At 40.2% G+C, this 19560-nt stretch overlaps 1 protein-coding gene across 3 annotated transcripts in view; it reads right to left on the reverse strand.

The window, feature by feature from the left end:
* The window catches only part of ZNF609 (zinc finger protein 609), a 198812-nt gene that overhangs the window by 10187 nt on the left and 169065 nt on the right, over window positions 1-19560 (reverse strand). For all 3 annotated transcript variants that reach the window (XM_043471690.1, XM_043471689.1, XM_043471692.1), the window contains 2 exons: window positions 3302-3389; window positions 92-2432 (listed from right to left, as the gene is read on the reverse strand). In XM_043471690.1, the coding sequence (XP_043327625.1) occupies window positions 92-2432; window positions 3302-3389 (2429 nt within the window). The remainder of the gene's footprint in view (window positions 1-91; window positions 2433-3301; window positions 3390-19560) is intronic.

The following is a 19560-nucleotide window of genomic DNA, read 5'->3' on the forward strand; positions in this document are numbered from 1 at the left end:
ATGTTGATTCCCTACATAAGGACGGCCCTGATTTATAAGGACGAGAGAAAGACTATCCAACAGTATTTCCATTTCCTTCCAGAACAGTTACCTGTCGGTACCAGAGTATTGGATCCACCTCTGCCTGTCGGCCACAGTCGGCACCTGTCTTGGCCTCAGAAGCCTCCTTGCCTAGGTGGCTGGCCTCACTCAGCTTTACTTTAAGTCCTTCTGGGGCCTGGCTGGGGAGTTTGGAAGAGTCATCTAACTTGGGAATAATGACTGACTTGGCAGGATCCGCCCCTGGCTCCTTCGCCTTGCCGGGTCCTGACTTTACCAGGTCCGTGAGGCTGGGGGCCTTGGTGAGAGTTGGTGGAATTGACGGCTTTTGCTTCCAGTCTTCCTTAAGTGCTGCCTCCCGCTCCTTCAGGCCCATCTCGGCCTTCTTGTCCAGTCCTCGCTGCTGCTGCTCCAAGCTCTGCCGTTTCTGCTGCTCTTCATACTGCTGTCGGTAAGCGGAGTTGGTGCTCAGGAGGTGGGTGTGGTAGCTCTGGTCGCTGTAGCCGTAGGGGGGCACGTAGGCATACTGGTTGTAGTACAGGGACTGCATGTACATGTTGGGACGCTGCTGGATGACGGAGGGCTGCTGGCTGGAACTGCTCAGCTCCGGCTTCTTTTCCTCACAGACATCGTTCTTCACTTTTCCCTCTATGCTCTCAGGTTCCTCATCCTTTTTTGTCTTTAGAGCCTGGCTCTCCACTCCTGCCTGGCTGCTGGGGTTGAGAGCCCCTGGGCTGGACTGTGCATAGCTTGGAGAGTAGTAACTTTCAAAGCCTTGGTAATATGGTGAGTCTTTGCTCTGTGGCTGAGGGGGGAAAAGAGTTTTCTTGGCCCCTTCCTTGACCAGCTGCTCGGGGTCCTTGGATTTGACACTGTCCACTTTACCCTCTCCATCCTCCCCAGCATCAGAAATGTCAGAGTATGCAGGGCTGTTGGTTTTGACTGAGCTGGCTTCAGCTCCGTTCTGGGTCACTACATGTAACGGGGTCATGGGCTGGGTAGGGGTAGTGCTATCTAGGCGGCTGCTGCCTCCAATTGAAGGGCTGGGAGCATTGTCTGTGAAACTGTAGATCTTGTCAGCTTCTGCCTTGATGCTGGCCAGTCGGCTCTGGTGGGGGTCTGAGGAGCCATTCAGGAGGCCCTCCATCTTCATCCCATCTCCCGATGATTCCCTGAATGGGCTTTTGCCTTCTTCTGCTCGACATACCTTCCCAGGGGTCAGAGGACTTTCAAGTTCCTTTGAAGATTCCTTCTTTTTTTTCTCTTTCTTTTTCTTGTCCTTGGCTGGAGTCAAGGCAGGGTTGACTGTAAAAGGTTCTCCCATCACAGTGGGCTTGGGCTGAATGGGCTTCAGTTGGGGGCTGTTGGGCATGGCCTGGACCACGGTGGTGGTCAAGCCTGAGGAGGAGCCTGGGCTTGCTGCCGTGAAGGTGGCTGTCTGGAAGGTATAAATTTGCTGTGGGGGAATGGCAGGGGCAATGGGCCGGGCTGACTTTAAACTTTTGGAAGGAATCTTTTCAGGTTTCAAACTAGAGGGCTTTTTACATTTTTCTTTTTCCATACACTTCCTTTCCAAAGAATCAAAAGCATCATTGCTTGTTTCATCCATTACTGAGGGTCCATCATCAGAGCCATCATTGGATAAGGCCCCGAGATCTGTGTCCCCTTCCCCACTCAACTTTTTCTTACAGAGGCCTTTTGTGCTGAATTTGCTTGAAGGAGAAGGGCTATGGGGCTCCACGAGCCGAACTTTGGGGGTAGCTGAGCGGGCAGGGGACAGGGAACCCTTCTGTGAGACAGATGCGCCATTGCAGCTCCCGAGATCTGCATGGAGGGTGGGCTCCTCTCCGTACTCACTGTCTCCGTCTGCTTCTGGCTTGCTGTCATCATCTGTATGGGCATGAGCTTGGTGGTACTTAAGTCCATTGATGTGCTTGTACTTTTTGTTGCAGTTTGGGTGCGGACAATCAATCAGGACTGGGGAAGGGCAATTTCTGTCTAGAACAGTGGATTCCACCTTGGTCCCAGGGAGGGGGCCAGTGGCTGAGCCCATGGAATTCGTACGGACACGTTTGCTCCCTTTGGAGTCCTCTGAGCTAGAATTCAGCTCCATGTCTGAAAGGGGTTTGTTTTTCCGCTTATTAGCTGAGGAAGGGCTGGCCTTGACATCCTCAGAGGTGCTACTGGCAGGCGGGCGATGTTCTGAAGAATTCTGGCTGCCCCGACGGCCTTTGCTATTGGCTCCTGCTCGGGTTTTGCTGTTGCTGCTGGTCCCTTTGCTGTCGGAGGCTGTGGCTGTCTCATTGACAGGCGTGTTACTGTTGGGACGCATGCGTTTGCCTCTACCCCGACCATTGCGCATTTCCAAGTCACTGGTGGGAGAGTCACAGAACCTTGGCAAATGACAAACACAACAAGATATTATTAAGAAAAGAAGCTACCTTCAAACCAGGGTAGCTGCAGCCTCCAAAAGAACTGTCCAGATGGTAACTATCATTTTCAATGAATATCATTTGTTAAAGAAACTTCTGAAAACAGGCCAACTGCATTACTGGTGAGCTTCTAGGATGTTACCTGCATGCTAGCTATAAATTATTCCCAAAGATTTGGGTTCCCCCAACCCTGATGAACAGGAAATTAATACTAGGAACTAGCTGTAAGATGAAATTCACTGAAATATCAGTCTATGGCCAACTGCAACTTGAAAGGTCTTTGTGAAATCCAGATTGTCTAATGGAGTTTATGAAACTGAAAATGTTCTTGAGTTTTAACTTCTGAGAGATAGCTACTATCAAAAAACATCATCGACGAATGCTTGTTCACCCACAGTCAGATTCTGACCTTGGTCTCGAGGTGACTTTAGAAGCCAGAATTCAGTCATTCTAGATAAAGGCTTAAACAGGATCTCGTCACCATTCCTACCCAAACCAACACCTGACTGATCTCTCCTTCTTGAATGCTAGATGAATATGATGCATTCCCTTTTTTTTTTTTTTTTTAATGTTGCTCAGTCATATCTGACTCTTTGCAAACCCATGGACTGTAGCCTACCAGGCTTCTCTGTCCATGGGATTTTCCAGGCAAGAATACTGGAGTGGGTTCATCCCCTTGTTTTTTATACCATACTGTCCTTTAAAAGCTGAGTGTCCTTTAAAAGCTGTCCAACTCTAACATTATCTTTATTATACCTTTATCTAGGTATGAGGGATCATTGATAAGGGTGGTTCAAACCAACATAGGCAAAAAGCTGTAGCGTGCTTACCTCGGGGGTGCCCAATCATGCCGTGTGCAGTCAAGAAGTGTACCTACATAAGTCTTGTTCCTCCATGTTACATTCACCACTAACATCCCTGAAAGACAAGAAGACTCAGATATACACAAAAGAAACTCTGTTGGCCACTGAGAAGAGTATTTTCCGTCTGAGTAGCATTCTAGCTCCTGTAGAAGGGTTTAGGGGTTGCTCTATGTCCCAACAGGCCTAACAGCATTAGGCTGGAATAGTTCCATGGGAATTGCCTACAACACTACCAGGGGCCCTTAGGATGGGGAACATTTGCAAAGATTCCATGGTCCAGTTAAGGTACATTTTCCTAACTTTTAAAAAAACTATGCAGCATTTCAAATACACTAAAAAATACAAAGGTTAACTTAAAAAGCTCATGTGCCCATGTAGCAGCTCAATGGATTTATAAGATTTTATGCTATACTTGCAACAAATTTCTTTTTTAAAGAATAAAATATAGCTGAAAAGCACTGTTTACTGTATTTTCAAACCTGCCAATGATGGGATCAGGCTGGTTGTATAACTTACCTCTCTCACTTAACATTAAAAATTTAAGATATATCAATGTTGACATGAAGAGCTTAACCCATTTGTTTTAATGGTGCTCAAGTATGTCACTGCATGACTCGACCACAATTTATACATCCTACTGATGGAAATTTAGATGTTTCTTGCCCATTTTCACTATAAATGACATCATAATGAGCATTCCTGACATGTTCATTTTATTTTAAAATGGTTTTGAATAAATAAAAGTCACATTCCAAAATTTAAAAGGTAGGGAAAAAAAAAAAAAAAGCAAACAAACCCCAAGATAAAATGAAGTGTTCTTCCTGTCACTATTCTTCAGCTTTTTAGGTCCCCTACTCAGAAACATCCATGGATATCCATGTATTCCTCCAGAGGCATTTTATATATTTATAAGCAAAATATGTTTATATATTCTTCCTCAGATGGTAGCAGTGTACACCAATATTATGCACATTTCCCATGTAACCATATATTTTGGATCATTCTATATGATCACACATAGAACTACTTCATTCTTTTCAATGGCTGCATATGCATGATTTCAAACTATACCATCATTGATTTGACCACTTCCCTGCTGATGGACATTTGGGTTGCTTCACTCTTCCACTACTACAAATAATGCTGAATAACTAATCTTGTACACATGCTTTATGTTACATATTATAGAATATATCTGTAAGGTAAATTCCTATAAGTAAAACTGCTACTCATAGAGTATTTAGATTTGGATTTTTCATAAATACTTCCAGTTTGTCCTCAAAGAGGATGTACTAATTTATAAACCCATTAGTGCATGAGAACACCTGTTATTCTTTCCCTTTGGCAATACAGTGTTCTCAAACTTTTTGGTTTTGCCAATCTGATAGGAGACAAATAGTGTTTTATGTACTTTTAATGTCATATTTCTTATTATCAGTTTGTATATCATTTCATTACAAGATACCAGCATGAAACATCTGTATTTCCCTTCTAGTGAACTGTCTGTTCATACCCTTTGCTCATTTTTCTACTGAATTATAGTCTTTTCTTATTTGTGACTGTTTACTGTGGAAAATTCTTAAAGAGATGGGAATACCAGACCACTTTACCTGCCTCCTGAGAAACCTGTATGCAGGTCAAGAAGCAACAGTTAGAACTGGACATGGAACAATGGACTGGTTCAAAATTGGGAAAGGTGTATGTCAAGGCTGTATATTAGCACCCTGCTTATTTAATTTATATGCAGAGTACATCATGCAAAATGCCAGGCTTGATGAAGCACAAGCTGGAATCAAGATTGCTGGGAGAAATGTCAATAACCTCAGACATGCAGATGACATCACCCTTATGGCAGAAAGCAAAAAGGAACTAAAGAGTCTCTTGATGAAAGTAAAACAGGAGAGTGAAAACGTTGGCTTAAAACTCAACATTCAAAAAACGAAGATCATGGCATCCGGTCCCATCACTTCATGGCAAAAAGATGGGGAAACAATGGAAACAGTAAGAGACTTTATTTTCTTGGGCACCAAAATCATTGCCAATGGTGACTGCAATCATGAAATTAAAAGATGCTTGCTCCTTGGAAGAAAAGCTATGACAAACCTAGACAGTGTATTAAAAAGCAGAGACATTATTTACCGACAAAGGTCTGTCTAGTCAAAGCTATGGTTTTTCCAGTAGTCATGTATGGATGTGAGAGTTGGACCCTAAAGAAAGCTGAGTGCCAAAGAATTAATGCTTTTGAACTGTGGTGTTAGAGAAGACTCTTGAGAGTCCCTTGTACAGCAAGGAGATCCAATCAGTCAGTCCTAAAGGAAATCAGTCCTGAATATTCATTGGAAGGACTGATGCTGAAGCTCCAATACTTTGGCCACCTGATGGGAAGAACTGACTAAATGGGAAAGACTCTGATGCTGGGAAAGATTAAAGGCAGGACGAGAAGGGGATGACAGAGGATAAGATGGTTGGATGGCATCACTGACTCGATGGACCTGAGTTTGAGCAAACTCCAGGAGTTGCTGATGGACAGGGAAGGAAGCCTGGTGTGCTGCAGTCCATGGGGTCACAAAAACAAATATTTGTTATTTGGTTTTTTTTCTTATGGCTTCTCTGAGTATTTTCATGGTTTGAATTTTTGACTCTTTCATCCATCTGGAATTTAACATGGTATAAAATGTCTGACATGGACCTTTTTTTGTTTGGTTTGCTTTTTTTTCCCTTTGGCCACACTGCATGACTTAATGATTTCTTAAGTTTTCCAACCAGGGATTGAATGTGGGCCCTTGTCAGCGAGAGTGGAGTACTAACCACTGGACCTCCAGGGAATTCCCTGACATGGACTTTTTTTTGTTTGTTTTGCCTTAATTCTGAATTATTTTTTGTTATTTTTCTATTTAATGAAGTAAAATATATTAAGCTTTTCCCTATGGTTTGTGCTTTTTATGTCTTACTACAAGATCATGAACATTTTACCATGAAATATTTTAAAGGTATCTTTAATAAGCTAAGAATGGTTTTTATATTTTTAGTGGTAGGAAAAAATGATAAAGAGAATATTATTTTATGTCATCTGAAATTATATGAAATTCAGATATTTCTCAGAAATAAAAGCTTTATTGGGATATAGCCACATTTATTCATTTACCCACTGTCTATACCTGATTTCACGCCTCAAGGCAGACAGAGCTGGTGTGTGTCATAGAGGCTATACGGCCCTCAAAGCCTAAAATATTTACTATTTGGCCCTTTATAGAAAATGTTCACCAACACCTTTTTTAGATCTTTTTTCTTTTCTAATATAAGCATTGAAGATATAAATTATCCTCATAGCCCACTTTACTTGAATTTCACAAGTTTTAATATGTTTTTATTATCATTCACATCAAAACATTTTCTAGTTCCCTCCCCTTTTTTTTTTAAATTCTGGGTTTATTTAGAAGAGTGTTGTCAAATTTTCAAATACCTGGGAATTTTCCAACTATCCTTTTGTTTCTGATTTCTAATATAATTCTACTGTAGTTAGAGAACATACTATATAATGATTTCAATCCTCTTAAATTTATTGAGAATCAATTTAGGTATAAAATATGGCCTATCTTGAAGAATATCCCATGTGCACTTGAAAAGAATATTTCAAAATGTATATTCTGCAGTTGTTGGGTAGCCTATATAGATCAAGTTGATTGATAATGTTTTTCAAATCTTGTACATCCTCATTAATTTTCTGTCTTATTAGTTATACTTGTTGCTTGTTCTTGCTGTAACGCCTATTTGGACCTTCTAGACTAATCCTCTTATCTTTCCAACCTACTTCCCATTTCTTTGTCTTTTGATGCTAAGCGATTTCCTTCATCTTCTAGGAAATTTTCACTTTTTTTCTATGACTCATACTGATCTCTCATATTCTTTTCTCTTTGTTTTTGATTCTTGCAACTTATAATTTTTTTCTTTGACTACAACATACAGGATAGAATTTATCCAATGTACTGAGTTTTTTAAAAATTTAAATGACTATAAGTAACAGTCATTCCTTATCAAGGGTACTTTTTTAATGCTCCTGTTCTCTTTGGAATCAGATTTTAGAATGCTCTATCATAAAACCAGATCAGACAAGGGAGCTGAAAAAAAGAAAAAAAAAAGATTATCCTAACAGAAAGTCTCAATCTAATGAAATCAGGGCAAGAAAGAAGTTTGGTTTAGTCAATTGGATTTTTTTTTTTTTTTTTTTTACCATTTTCTTTTTTTTCCCTCATGTATTTATTTTTAAACTGAAGTATAATTTACAATGTTGTGTTAGTCCAAGTGTATAGCAAAGTGATTCAGCTCTGTGTATATATGTGTGTGTATATATACACAGACAGACCTCCTAAGAAAGCAACTGGGCTAAATTCTCTCTGGCTGTTAGCAAAGTGAACTCATATGGATGTCTCTTCCCAGTGATAACCTGCTCTGATTACCAGATAACCAATTTGAATAGGAGCAGAATCCATTTATTTCTAGACAAGGTAAGACTTTGAAGTTGGTGCCTCATTAACAAGGGCAGATGAGCTGTAAACAGAGAGCAGGTATACAATAATAAGAAGAATGTTATTGCTCTTCTTGAAACAGCTGGCCAGGAACATAGGTTTATAAATCTGTCTCCTTCCTCTGGTATAATCTGCAAACCTTAACAATAATGAATGAGCTTAAAAAATGACAGGTCAGACAGAGTGCTGGAAGTGGAAGAGGGGAAGAGAAAAAATTCTAATATGGAAAAACAAAATGGAAGCTTGTTTAAATGTCAGAGCAAACAGTTTTCTGAAATATAACTCTCTTCCTACAAGGTTCCGGCTTGAGACAGCTGGGCGAATAAGAGGACAGGAAGGAAAAAGCAGAAAATAACACTTAACAGACCTAGTTTCACTATTAGGGGCTAACTATAGGGCAGCAAGGAGGCTGAAGAGAAAGAGAAAAATTGGTTTTCATTTAAGAAAGTTCCCTATTTTGAATAAGTGTTCACAAAATAAGGAAACGCTTGGCATATTTAAAGGTAATAATAATGCTAAAAGTAGAAGTAGTGCTTTGTGTTTCTCTAGGTGGTTATCTGCCTATTTACCACGGGCCTCACAGACATAATCTCAATAAACCATTATTAAGTTTTAGAGTGTTGAGTATTCTCCTTTCTTAAAGGTGATCAGCACGGGAACACAGTAAAGGGGAAATGACTTAGGTATGAGGCAGCAGTCAGGTTCCCCCAAGTCACAGGAGTGCAGTGTTAAGACAACTTGATGCCAAAGGAGCACTGCTTTGTTTCAGAGGGCAGTTCAGAACAGTTGTGCAGTCAAGACTGACACTAGCGCAATAGTCGAAAAAGTAAATTTTACCTCCCGAGCCCTCACTGTTACCATTTCCACGAAGTACATTCTTTCTCTCAGGGATCTAGTAGCCTCATGCTCAGTTGCTGTTCAGTCACCAAGTCATGTCCGACTCTCTGTGACCTCATGGACTGCAGCATGCCAGGCCTCCCTGTCACTCACCATCTCCTGGAGTTTGCTCAAGTTCATGTCCACTGACTAGGTGACATCATCCAACCAGCTCAGCGGACCACTCTCCTTTGGTTTAAACTTTTATTTTTGACTGTGCTGGGTCTTCACTGCTGCTCAGGCTTTTTCTAGTTGCAGAGCACTGGGTCTGCTCCTCGTGGTTGTGCCAGGTTCCTCATCACGGCGCCTTCTCTGGTTGGAGAGCACAGGCTCTAGGGCTCGCAGTCTCAATAGGTGGCGCACGGGCTTAGTTGTTCCTTGGCATCTTCCAGGGATCTTCCAAGACCAGGGATTGAACCCAAGTCTCCTGCATTAGCAGGCAGATTCTTTACCATCAAGCCACCAGGGAAGTCTTTCACCATCTCCTTCTTGAAACATTTTCTTCATTTGGCCGTCAGGACAAGGACACCACTCTGGCCTGATTTTCTTCTTGCTGTTCTGCTTGCTTTTCTTCAGTACCTTTTGCTGTTATTTCTTCATATCTAATGACTCAAGCTTCTGTTTCCAGCACCAACCTTTTCCCTCCACCTTCAGCACCATCTTGTCTCTTTCCCTTGGCTTCCTGTGGCCAGTCTGCCTCCACGCCTCCCTCTATACTGCCTGCGCCTCCTCCAAGCGCTCAGTTCCCTCAGACAGATTTTCCCCTGGAACCTACCCCACCTCTGAAACTCTCCCAGTTCCCTGTTCTTCTCAACTTGTTAAAACCTGTCCCTTTAAAATTAAGCCTTCTGAGGAGGATTCAGAAGTTAAACCTCTAATTTCTTATATTCCCTTATACTGAACTGTAAGCCACTGTCAAAGATTTTCCCAAAGTAACGGAAGATCCTCACAGATTTGCTGAGGAATATAATATAATCACTCAAATTTACCAAACAGGTTCCCCTGTCTTAAATGAGCTAGTTCATATACATGTTGGTGAAGGCCAGGCCCAGCACTGGAGGAAAACTTCTAACTGGGAAAATCCTGAAATGTTTCTAGAATTACAACTGGGAGATCAGCCCACTAACTTACTATATGATCAGGTTTGAGCTATTGCTAAGTGATTTCACTGAGCAATTCCTAGGGCTTTTTCAAAGCCTGCTAATTGAAAAAATTTAGGTTTGCACAGAAAAATCTGTTGAACCTGTTCATAAATATTAAGTCAAATTCAAATTTAAAAAAAATTCTGGTCTTTCTTCACATGTTGATGCCACCTGAGAAATTTTCAACTCTATGTTTATTAATGAGCTGAACTGGGAGCTTTCCCTTCTAGTAAAAAGGACCACAATAGAATGGGAAACTGTGTCCACTTGAGATTTAATCTGACAAACTAGCTCTCTTGGACGCTAAATGAATGACTAAATGAGAGACCACTAAAATTCTTAATCTTCAAATCCAGCAAATGAAGGCTCCTAAATAAAACCCAAATCCCCCCAGTTTCTGCTACTATTGCAAAGAGTTAGGACATTGGAAAAGAAATTGTTACAAATTTAAGTACTTTAGGCACCTTTAGCTGTCTAACTAGGGCCTCCCAGGTGGCCAGTGGTAATGAGCCCACCTGCCAATGCAGGAGATACAAGAGATGTGGGTTCGATTCCTGGATCAGGAAGATCTCTTGGGAGGAGGGCATGGCAACCCACTTCAGTATCCTTGCCTGGGAAATCCCATAGACAGAAAAGCCTGGTGGGCTACAGTTCATGAGGTCATAAATGAGGTTGTAAATGACTGAGCAACTGAGCACTCATGCATGCCTCCTGGTGGTCCAGAGGCTAAGACTCCTTGCTCCCAATGCAGGGGTCCCAGGTTCGATCTCTGTTCAGGGAACCAGATTCCCTGTGTTGCAACTAAACCCTGCATGCCACAATGAAGATCAGAGGTCCCTGTGCTGCAACTAAGACCTTACAGCCAAATAAATACACACACATATTTTTTAAAAAAAGATTCAATTTGCAAAATTGGTGGAGGCCCTCCAAATACCTTGGCTAAACTGTTGTTGTTAGTCCTTCCAGATTTCAGATCTACCCCTTTTAGAAGTCATAAACTCTCACCCTTTGAGATAGTAATAAGATGTCCGATGCACTTGGCTCCTGCTTCTTTTGACCCACAAGTAATAAAAGGAGAGATACTCAATACTGCTGAGGCCTAATTGCTTCTATTAAAAATAACCATGCTTTGGTAGAGCAGTCTTTTTTGCAGTGCACCCTGGGGAAGGTGAAGACCTGAAGCATTACACCTTGTAACCTGGAGATTTCATCTACTGGGAAAGAACTCTCTTATGCCTCATTGCAAAGGCCCCTATCAGACACCACCAACTCCTGTACCACCTAACTCCAAGGAACAGACTCTTGGGGAGTCATGTCTACAAGGAAAGAAAGCAGGAAACCCTGACGACCTCACAATATCTGGTTATCTGAAAATGAAGATTTCCCAGAAATGAAGCAACAACATCCACTGAGCCAGCTTTCCCAAGATACCTGGACCAGCCCTATGGTAAGTTTACTTCAGATGATCTGAAATGTTTAAGATCTTGATAACATATGGACTTTAGATAAGAAGTGATTGAGAATTCTCCCTTCTACCCTCCCTTGTCACTAGGATGTCATCGCAAATAGGTTTCTAATCTGTACTTTCCCTCTGGCAGGAGACCTTATACCCAAGAAAGGTCCTTCCTGGCATTGAGAAACAAAAACCTACTCAAACTAGCTAAACTGACTTTTGGTCAGTGATACTGTCAGAGAAAGATCTTGATTAAAAGGGAGGAGGGACGTGTAAAAAATTAATAAACAAAAACCTATGTAGAGCTGTGAGACTTGAAGGCGCTCTTATGTCCTGTGATAACAGCAGAGCCCAACAGGAAGAAGAAATGTATCCTCTTCTTTCCCAGCAAGGACCAATCAAGGTTTCTTTGTTTTCTTTAGCTCCCCAACTTCCACTTTCCATCTATAAAAGTGTTCTCCTTCCCTTTCCATATGGGGACTTGCATGTGGCTCATCACAGTTGCAGACCCCAAACTGCATTTCTCTGTCTGTCCTGAATGAACCCTTCTTTGCTGGAGCAATATTTGGCAATTTTATTTAAGTCAATAAAAGAAAAACTTACAAGTAGTTCCATTCTTATATATAGTGGGAGTCTTACTAGCGTTTGAATACAGTAATGGTTTATTTTGTGAGTTGAATAAGCATCTACTGTACTCAACTGAGTTAGTAACCAACTGTGTGATTCTGGCAAGCTACTTTATCTTCCTTTGTTGGATTAGACCTCTAAAATTCTGTGACTCTGTGAAAGGCTGTGAAACTCAAGCACTCAAAAGTATAAATGACTAATAAAATATTATTTCCTATGGAGTTTTACCAATGATGAAAGACTTAAGTTAAAGAAAATGCAAGGCAAGAAATATAAGGCATGTCATTTCAGATATTATTTACCTGGTAGAAAAAAATTTTATCTGAGTGGGAGTATATATTGGTAAAAGCACTCTGGAAAATTATTTTATTTCTACCAAATTCATGTATTTCTAAGCAGATCTTATAAAGCTAAACATAATCTACCCTAGGACCCAACCTCTGACACTGAAAATAGTGATAGAGTTTATTTTCTTGGGCTCCAAAATCACTGTGGATGGTGATTGCAGCCCTGAAATTAAAAGATGCTTGCCCCTTAGAAGAAAAGCTATGACAAACCTAGACAGTATTAAAAGCAGAGACATCACTTTGCTGACAAAGGTCTATATAGTCAAAGCTATGGTTTTTTCAGTAGTCATGTATGGATGTGAGAGTTGGACCATAAAGAAAGCTGAGCTCCAAAGAATTGATGCTTTTGAACTGTGGTGTTAGAGAAGACTCTTGAGAGTCCCTTGGACAGCAAAGAGATCAAACCAGTCAATCCTAAAGGAGATCAGTCCTGAATATTCATTGGAAGGACTGATGCTGAAGCTGAAGCTCCAATACTTTTTTGGCCATCTGATGCAAAGGGCCAATTCACTGGAAAAGACCCTGATGCTGGGAAAGACTGAGAGCAGGAGAAGAGGGCAACAGAGGATGAGATGGATGGCATCATTGGCTCGATGGACATGAGTCTGAGCAAACTCTGGGAGACAGTGATGGACAGGGAAGCTTGGCGTGCTGCGGTCCATGGGGTTGCAAAGAGTTGGGCACGACTGAGCAATGAACAACAACAATGAATCTATGACCCAGCAATTCTCAGAAAAAAGAACTCATATTTAACAAAAGACAAGTAAAAGAAGGTTCATAGCAGCTTCACTCGTAATAGTCCCAAACTAGAAATAACACAAATGTCTGTAAAAAGTAGAATGGATAAATTATGGTATATTCATAATGTAATACTAGAAAGCTCTGAAGAATGAACTACTGCTACACATTACAGAATGGATGAATCTCATAGACACAATGTTAAGAGAAAGAAGCCAAACAAGAGGACATACTATGTGATCACATTTCAAGATAGGAAAACTCATCTATAATGGTAGAAATCAGAATGGTTACCTTTTGGGATGGTATTGACTGCACAGGGCATGACAGAATCCTCAAGGGAAACTGGTAATGTTCTAATTCTGGATATAGGTAGTGGTCACACAGCCATATAAATATGTAAAAAGTCATCAAATCATGTACTTAATATTTATGCATTTATTTATGTTATACTTCAATAAAACATTAAAGCAATCTACAGCAGGCAGTAAGTTCTCTCTCAGGAGCATTCTATTCTGTCAAAGAATTAAAAACTCTGGGATATGGTTACCAACTCAGTCAACTTCCACAGAGAAAGTCTATCTCCCCTGAGGTTAATCAACAAACAATATTTTAACACCAGAAACTAACACTACATTGTATGGGACTTCCCTGGTGGTCCTGTTAAGAATCAGCCTTCCAATGCAGGGGACGTGGGTTTGGTCCCGGGTCAGGGAACTAAGATCCCACATGCTGCAGGGCAACCAATCTTCCATGCTGCAACTACCGAGCCGTCACGCCACAACTAGAGAGTCCATGTGCCCAACAAAAGACCTTACATGATGGAACGAAGATCCCATGTGCTGCAACTAAGACCCAGCACAGTCAAATACATAAGAAACTAACACAATGTTGTAAATCAACTATACTTCATTTAAAAAACTCTCAAAACAAAAAAAACAAACTTTTTTTTTTTTTTTTTTTTTTGGTGTCAACATATGCCAGGGGATAGTGTCAGGCTTAAAGTGTAAAATATGTATAATAATCCTTTATTTATTGGCAACATTTCTACATGTTTCTACTGTTACTATGCCTAGAGGGACAAAGGAAATTCATATGTTGTTGGTGGGTGTATAACGCTGGTTCAACCCCTGGTGGCAATCTGGCATTATTTTTCAAAAAACACACACTCTTTGACCCAACAAATCCACTTGAAGGTATTTATCCACAAATATTCTCAGTGTACAAAATGAACAAGGTACTTGCTGCAGCAGTGTTTACAATAGCAAAAGATGGGAAACTAACTAAATGTGCTTCAAAGAAGAAGCAATTAAATACATTTTTGAACATCCACATGATGGGATACCATGCAGCTATTAAAAAGAACAAAGCAACTATTAAACAAACTGATATGGAACAGGCAAATGGAAAAAAAAGCAAGATACAGACCAGTAATTATAGTATGCTACCACTGTGTAAAAAACAAACATATAAATATCTGTTTATAAGTGCATGGAAGGTCTCTGAAAGGATAAATAAACTAGTGTTAGTGGTCTTCTCTATGGAGGGAAACTGGGTGGCTGGAATTCAGGGGAAAGAAACTTGTTTTTCATTGTATATTCATTTTACTGTTGAATTTTTATACCATATACATGTGTTACCTATTCAAGAAAAGGTAAAAATAGTAATTAATTTTGGTAGCACTATTTCAAAAATGTTAAATTTTTTTTCCCTTTAGGAAGAGCAAGGCAATAATATACTTGAAAAGGGCAATTAAGTGGCAGGATAACACCATCTCTGAAACCCTGTCTCACTTCCTTTAAGTGGGAAATGTCTCTTTTTTTTTTTTTTTTTTATCAAAGTGACTGTGGAAGTTTTAAAATATGACCACAAATTCTTTGATATTCTTCCCTTCAAAAAGGAGAAGTCTAACATGTAACCCAGTGTTCACAACAGCACTATTTATAATACCTTGGACTGCAAGGAGATCCAACCAGTCCATCCTAAAGGAGATCAGTCCTGGGTGTTCATTGGAAGGACTGACGCTGAAGCTGAAACTCCAATACTTTGGCCACCTCATGCGAAGAGTTGACTCATTGGAAAAGACCCTGATGCTGGGAGGGATTGGGGGCAGGAGGAGAAGGGGACGACAGAGGATGAGATGGCTGGATGGCATCACCGACTCAACAGACATGAGTTTGAGTAAACTCTGGGAGTTGGTGATGGACAGGGAGGCCTGGCGTGCTGCGATTCATGGGGTCGCAAAGAGTCGGACATGACTGAGTGACTGAACTGAACTGAGGACATGGAAGCAACCTAGGTGTCCATCGACAGATGAATGGATAAAGAAGATGTGGTACATTATTACTCAGTCATAAAAAAGAACAAATCTGAATCAGTTCTAGTGAGGCGGATAAACTAGAGCCTGTTAAACAGAGTGAAGTAAGTCAGAAAGAGAAAAACATATACCGTATATTAATGTCTATATATGGAATCTAGAAAAAATGTTATTCATGAACCTATCTGCAGGGAAGGAATAGAGATATAGATACAGAGAATGGACTTGTGGACACATTGGGGGAAAGAGTGGGATGATACACTACCATGCATAAGATAGATAGCTGGTGAGAAGTTGTTATGTAACACAGGAAGTCCAGATAGATGCTCTGTGATGCTCTAGTGGGGTGGGATGGCGGGCGGGGGTGTGGAGGATGGAGGCTATAGAGGAAGGTGGTATATGTGTAATTATGGCTTCTTTTCATTGTTGTATGGCAGAAATCATCACAACACTGTAAAGCAATTTTCCTCCAATTAAAAAAATATATATCATGGGGGAAAAAAGAAGTCTAATTCCCCTCACCTTGAGTGTGGGTTACATTTAGCTGCCTGTTTATAACAAACAAGAATGTGGTGGACGTAGCCTTCCCAGATTAGATGATAAAAGGCAAAGTTTTTCTTCTTGGATTACTTCTCGAGGAAGTTATCTACTGTGTCATAAGGACACTGAAGTAGCCTACCCTATGGAGAGGTGCATGAGGCCAGAGACTAAGGCCTTCTGCTAACAGCCATGTGAGTGAGCCAACCTGGAAGTGATCCTCAAATAAGCTTTCAGATGATAGCAGTCCAGCTGACATTTTGACCGCAGTTTCATGAGCAACCTTGAGACAGAACCAGCTACTTAAGCCATTCTTGAATTGCTGACCCACAGAAAGTTTTAAGTTTTAGATCCTTACATTTTGGGAATAATTTGTTATACAACAACAGAAAACCTATGATAGTATTTTATCCTAAGTTGACAAGCAATTAATTTAACTTATTCCTTCATGGAGCAAATATTTACTGAGCTTCTGTTATTTGCCAGGCATTATGGGAAGTATTGAAGTTATTAAAAAAAAAAAAAAAGCAACTAAGAAGATACCAACGTCCACTTCTGGGCTGGGAGAAAATATTTATTAAGAGCCTACACTGGACTAGTATGGAGAACAAAGATAAACAAGGACAGCTATTTGCTCTCAAGGGACTGAAAAAGAGGTTGGGGGAAGAGTCACGTGAAATTGAATTTGCCAGTAGCCTTGAGTTTTCAAATGGAAACCGAAGTATGTACCTATATGCTGCTTTTAAATCTTGTTTCAATCCCAATTTGCCAACAACCATAAAGGACAGAAGTGAAAGTGAAGTTGCTCAGTTGTGTCCGACTCTTTGCGACCCCACGGACTGTAGCCTACCAGGCTCCTCCATCCTTGGGATTTTCCAGGCAAGAATACTGGAGTGGGTTGCCATTTCATTCTCTAGGAGATCTTCCCAACCCAGGGATTGAACCCAGGTCTCCTGCACTGTAGGCAGATGCTTTACCATCTGAGACACCAGCAAAGTCCAGATTAGCATGCAAATCTCCCTTTCCCTCCTACCTACTTCCTTCGCTCCCTTCAACAAATGAATATCTACTTTGGGTCAGAGTATCTGGGATATAGCAATGCACAGAATTGACAGCTCTTGCTCTTAAACAACTTATATTCAAGTGATGGGAGACAGAGAATAAGTAAATATATATTAGATAGTGTAAGCTCTATGGAGAAAAATGAAGCAGGAGCAAAAGAATAAAGAATGTGAGGAATGGGATGTTGCTATTTTACAATGGGCAGTCAAGAGAAGCCTTACTGAGAAGGTGACATGCAAGCTGAGAAACCTGAGAGAGTGAGCCCTGAGGAAATTAGACAGAGGAACATTTGAAGCAGAGGAGAAAGCAGGTACAAAGGCACGGTAGTGAGAATGTGTTTGGCATGTTTTCAGGAAGAGCAAAGTGGAATGAGACTAAAGTGGAGTAAGAAGAAGAATGGGAAGAAATGAGGTCAGAGATCAGGGCAGGCCAGAACGTGTAGACCAGCGGTTTATAAACCTTTAATGTCAGGAACCCATAGCAAATTATTTTAGCCTTTGCAGGCCACACAGTCTCTATGGTTAACTTCTCAATTCTTGTAGCACAGTCACAAACAATACACAAATGAATGGGTCATGTCTGTGTTTCAATGAAATTACAAAAATTGGCAGTGGACTGAATTTGGCACTTGGACTGTAATTGCAGACCCTGATAGCAAAAGTTCAGCACCTTATATGACAAATAATGGAGGCCAGAGGGAAACAGTACATATGCCCAGGCTTTGGCCTTAGAATGTATTCCTTCCCTGAAACAAAGCTATAAATGAGAGCTAAGTGAAACATTTCTATTGACATTAATAGACACTCAAAGGTTCTTTGTTGAATAGATGAACTGAAAAAACAGACTGGGATGCAAAATAACAATTACTTAGCTGCTTCTATAAATAAATGTTTTTGAAAGTTAAATTAACTTTGGAAGAAAAGCCACTCATAAATTGAGGACTCAATATATGAAGCATATTTTATTTTAATATCTTTCTTCATGACTCAGGGACATTATTCTAGATATGATTATCTTGTGGTGTGGTAAAGGAATGTCCCTTTAAAGGTTACTTAAATATTAAGGGTTCATGACTCTATTCATTGAGATCAGACTTCTCAGTTGAGTTTTGTGTTTTGCTTTTACTGGATTAGCACTGGCAGGTGGACGTCCAACCACTGGACCACCAGGGAAGCCCAACATGTCTACCTTTTGTAGTAGTAGTTATTTCCATATTTCCAAGCTCTCTATCACATCCAACTTTCTTCTTATAATCTACTTTAGATGAAGAAATCAAGGAGTCAATACTAATGTAACTCTATTATCAGGCCCTATGGGTGCTCTTACCTGACTTCATGGCCATATACATTCCACATGCATTAATTCCATGATTCTATCTGTTATATTTGCAATGCAAAGTCCATGGGGAAAAATTCTATTGATATTAGCCAAAGGAATCAGTTAGTCAGACAAAATCATTTTTGGTAACTCTCTAGAACTAATTTGTCATGAGCTTTGAATGCAGTATGGGGTGTATGATCAATGTCCAATAAACAAAAATTTTTTTAATTGAAGACTTGTTTTTATTCCACTTTTAAGTATGTTATTTCTACTAATAGGTAATGAGGGTCTCAGTATAGACGCCAAGAATGCTTACACATGTCTATAAAGTGAAACATACATTTTTAAGACTCTCTTAGATAGAGAAACTAAAAAGCATTGCTTAAGGCATGGATTCTCAAAGTATGGTTCAGGGATGTCTGATAGTCCCAAAGACAGTTTCAAGGGGTTTGCAGAGTCAAAACTATTTTCATAATAATACTAAGACAAATTTGGATTTTTATTTTCATTCTATCCTGAGTGTACATAAGAGTTTTCCAGAGGAGGCATGACATGATATTTCGACAGATTGGATTTAGAAGTACATATCAGAATCCAGAGTATCTCCTATTAAGCCAGACATTAAAAAGATTTGTAAAAATGTAAAGTAATGCTACTCTTTTTACTAAATTTTTGTTTCAGAAACTATAATTATTTTTCATAAATATGTTAACATGTAACGGGTTTATTATTGTTATTTTTAAATAGATTAATAAATGTATTTTTAACAGATTCTGTTTTAATTTCTACCATGGCAAATGTCAATAACGATAATATCAATAGATATTAAACAAAAGCTCTTAGAGTTCCTTAATAATTTTTAAGGATGAAAAAGAGTCCTGAGTCTAAAGAGTTTAAGAACTGCTGACTTAAGGCATATAACCCGAGCATTATTTTACTTCTGCCCTTTTTTTTTTTTTTTTACTTCTGCCTTTTTATGGAGATGTTAACTAACTAAGTTGCAGCTATCTTCATGCTGGGTGACAGAAACTTGGGGACCAGCCAGTTCTTCTGCTGTTGTCAGTTTTGCCTTGTGGGGATCCACTTGCCTTGCTGGAATTCTCTTAAGTTATGAGAACTCAGGACCCTAAAGCAAGGCAACTGATGACCTCTGAAGAAAGCAGGAAATCTGGGGCAAAATGAAAAGGGATCAGCAGTAAAAAGAGGAAGCAGAGCTGGCTTTCTGTGGCATTTGGATACAAGCCAGTCACCATGGCCTGTCTATTCTGCCTTTGAACTCTC

The sequence above is a fragment of the Cervus canadensis genome, chromosome 6, assembly GCF_019320065.1.
Source record: "Cervus canadensis isolate Bull #8, Minnesota chromosome 6, ASM1932006v1, whole genome shotgun sequence".
NCBI classification, from domain to species: domain Eukaryota; kingdom Metazoa; phylum Chordata; class Mammalia; order Artiodactyla; family Cervidae; genus Cervus; species Cervus canadensis.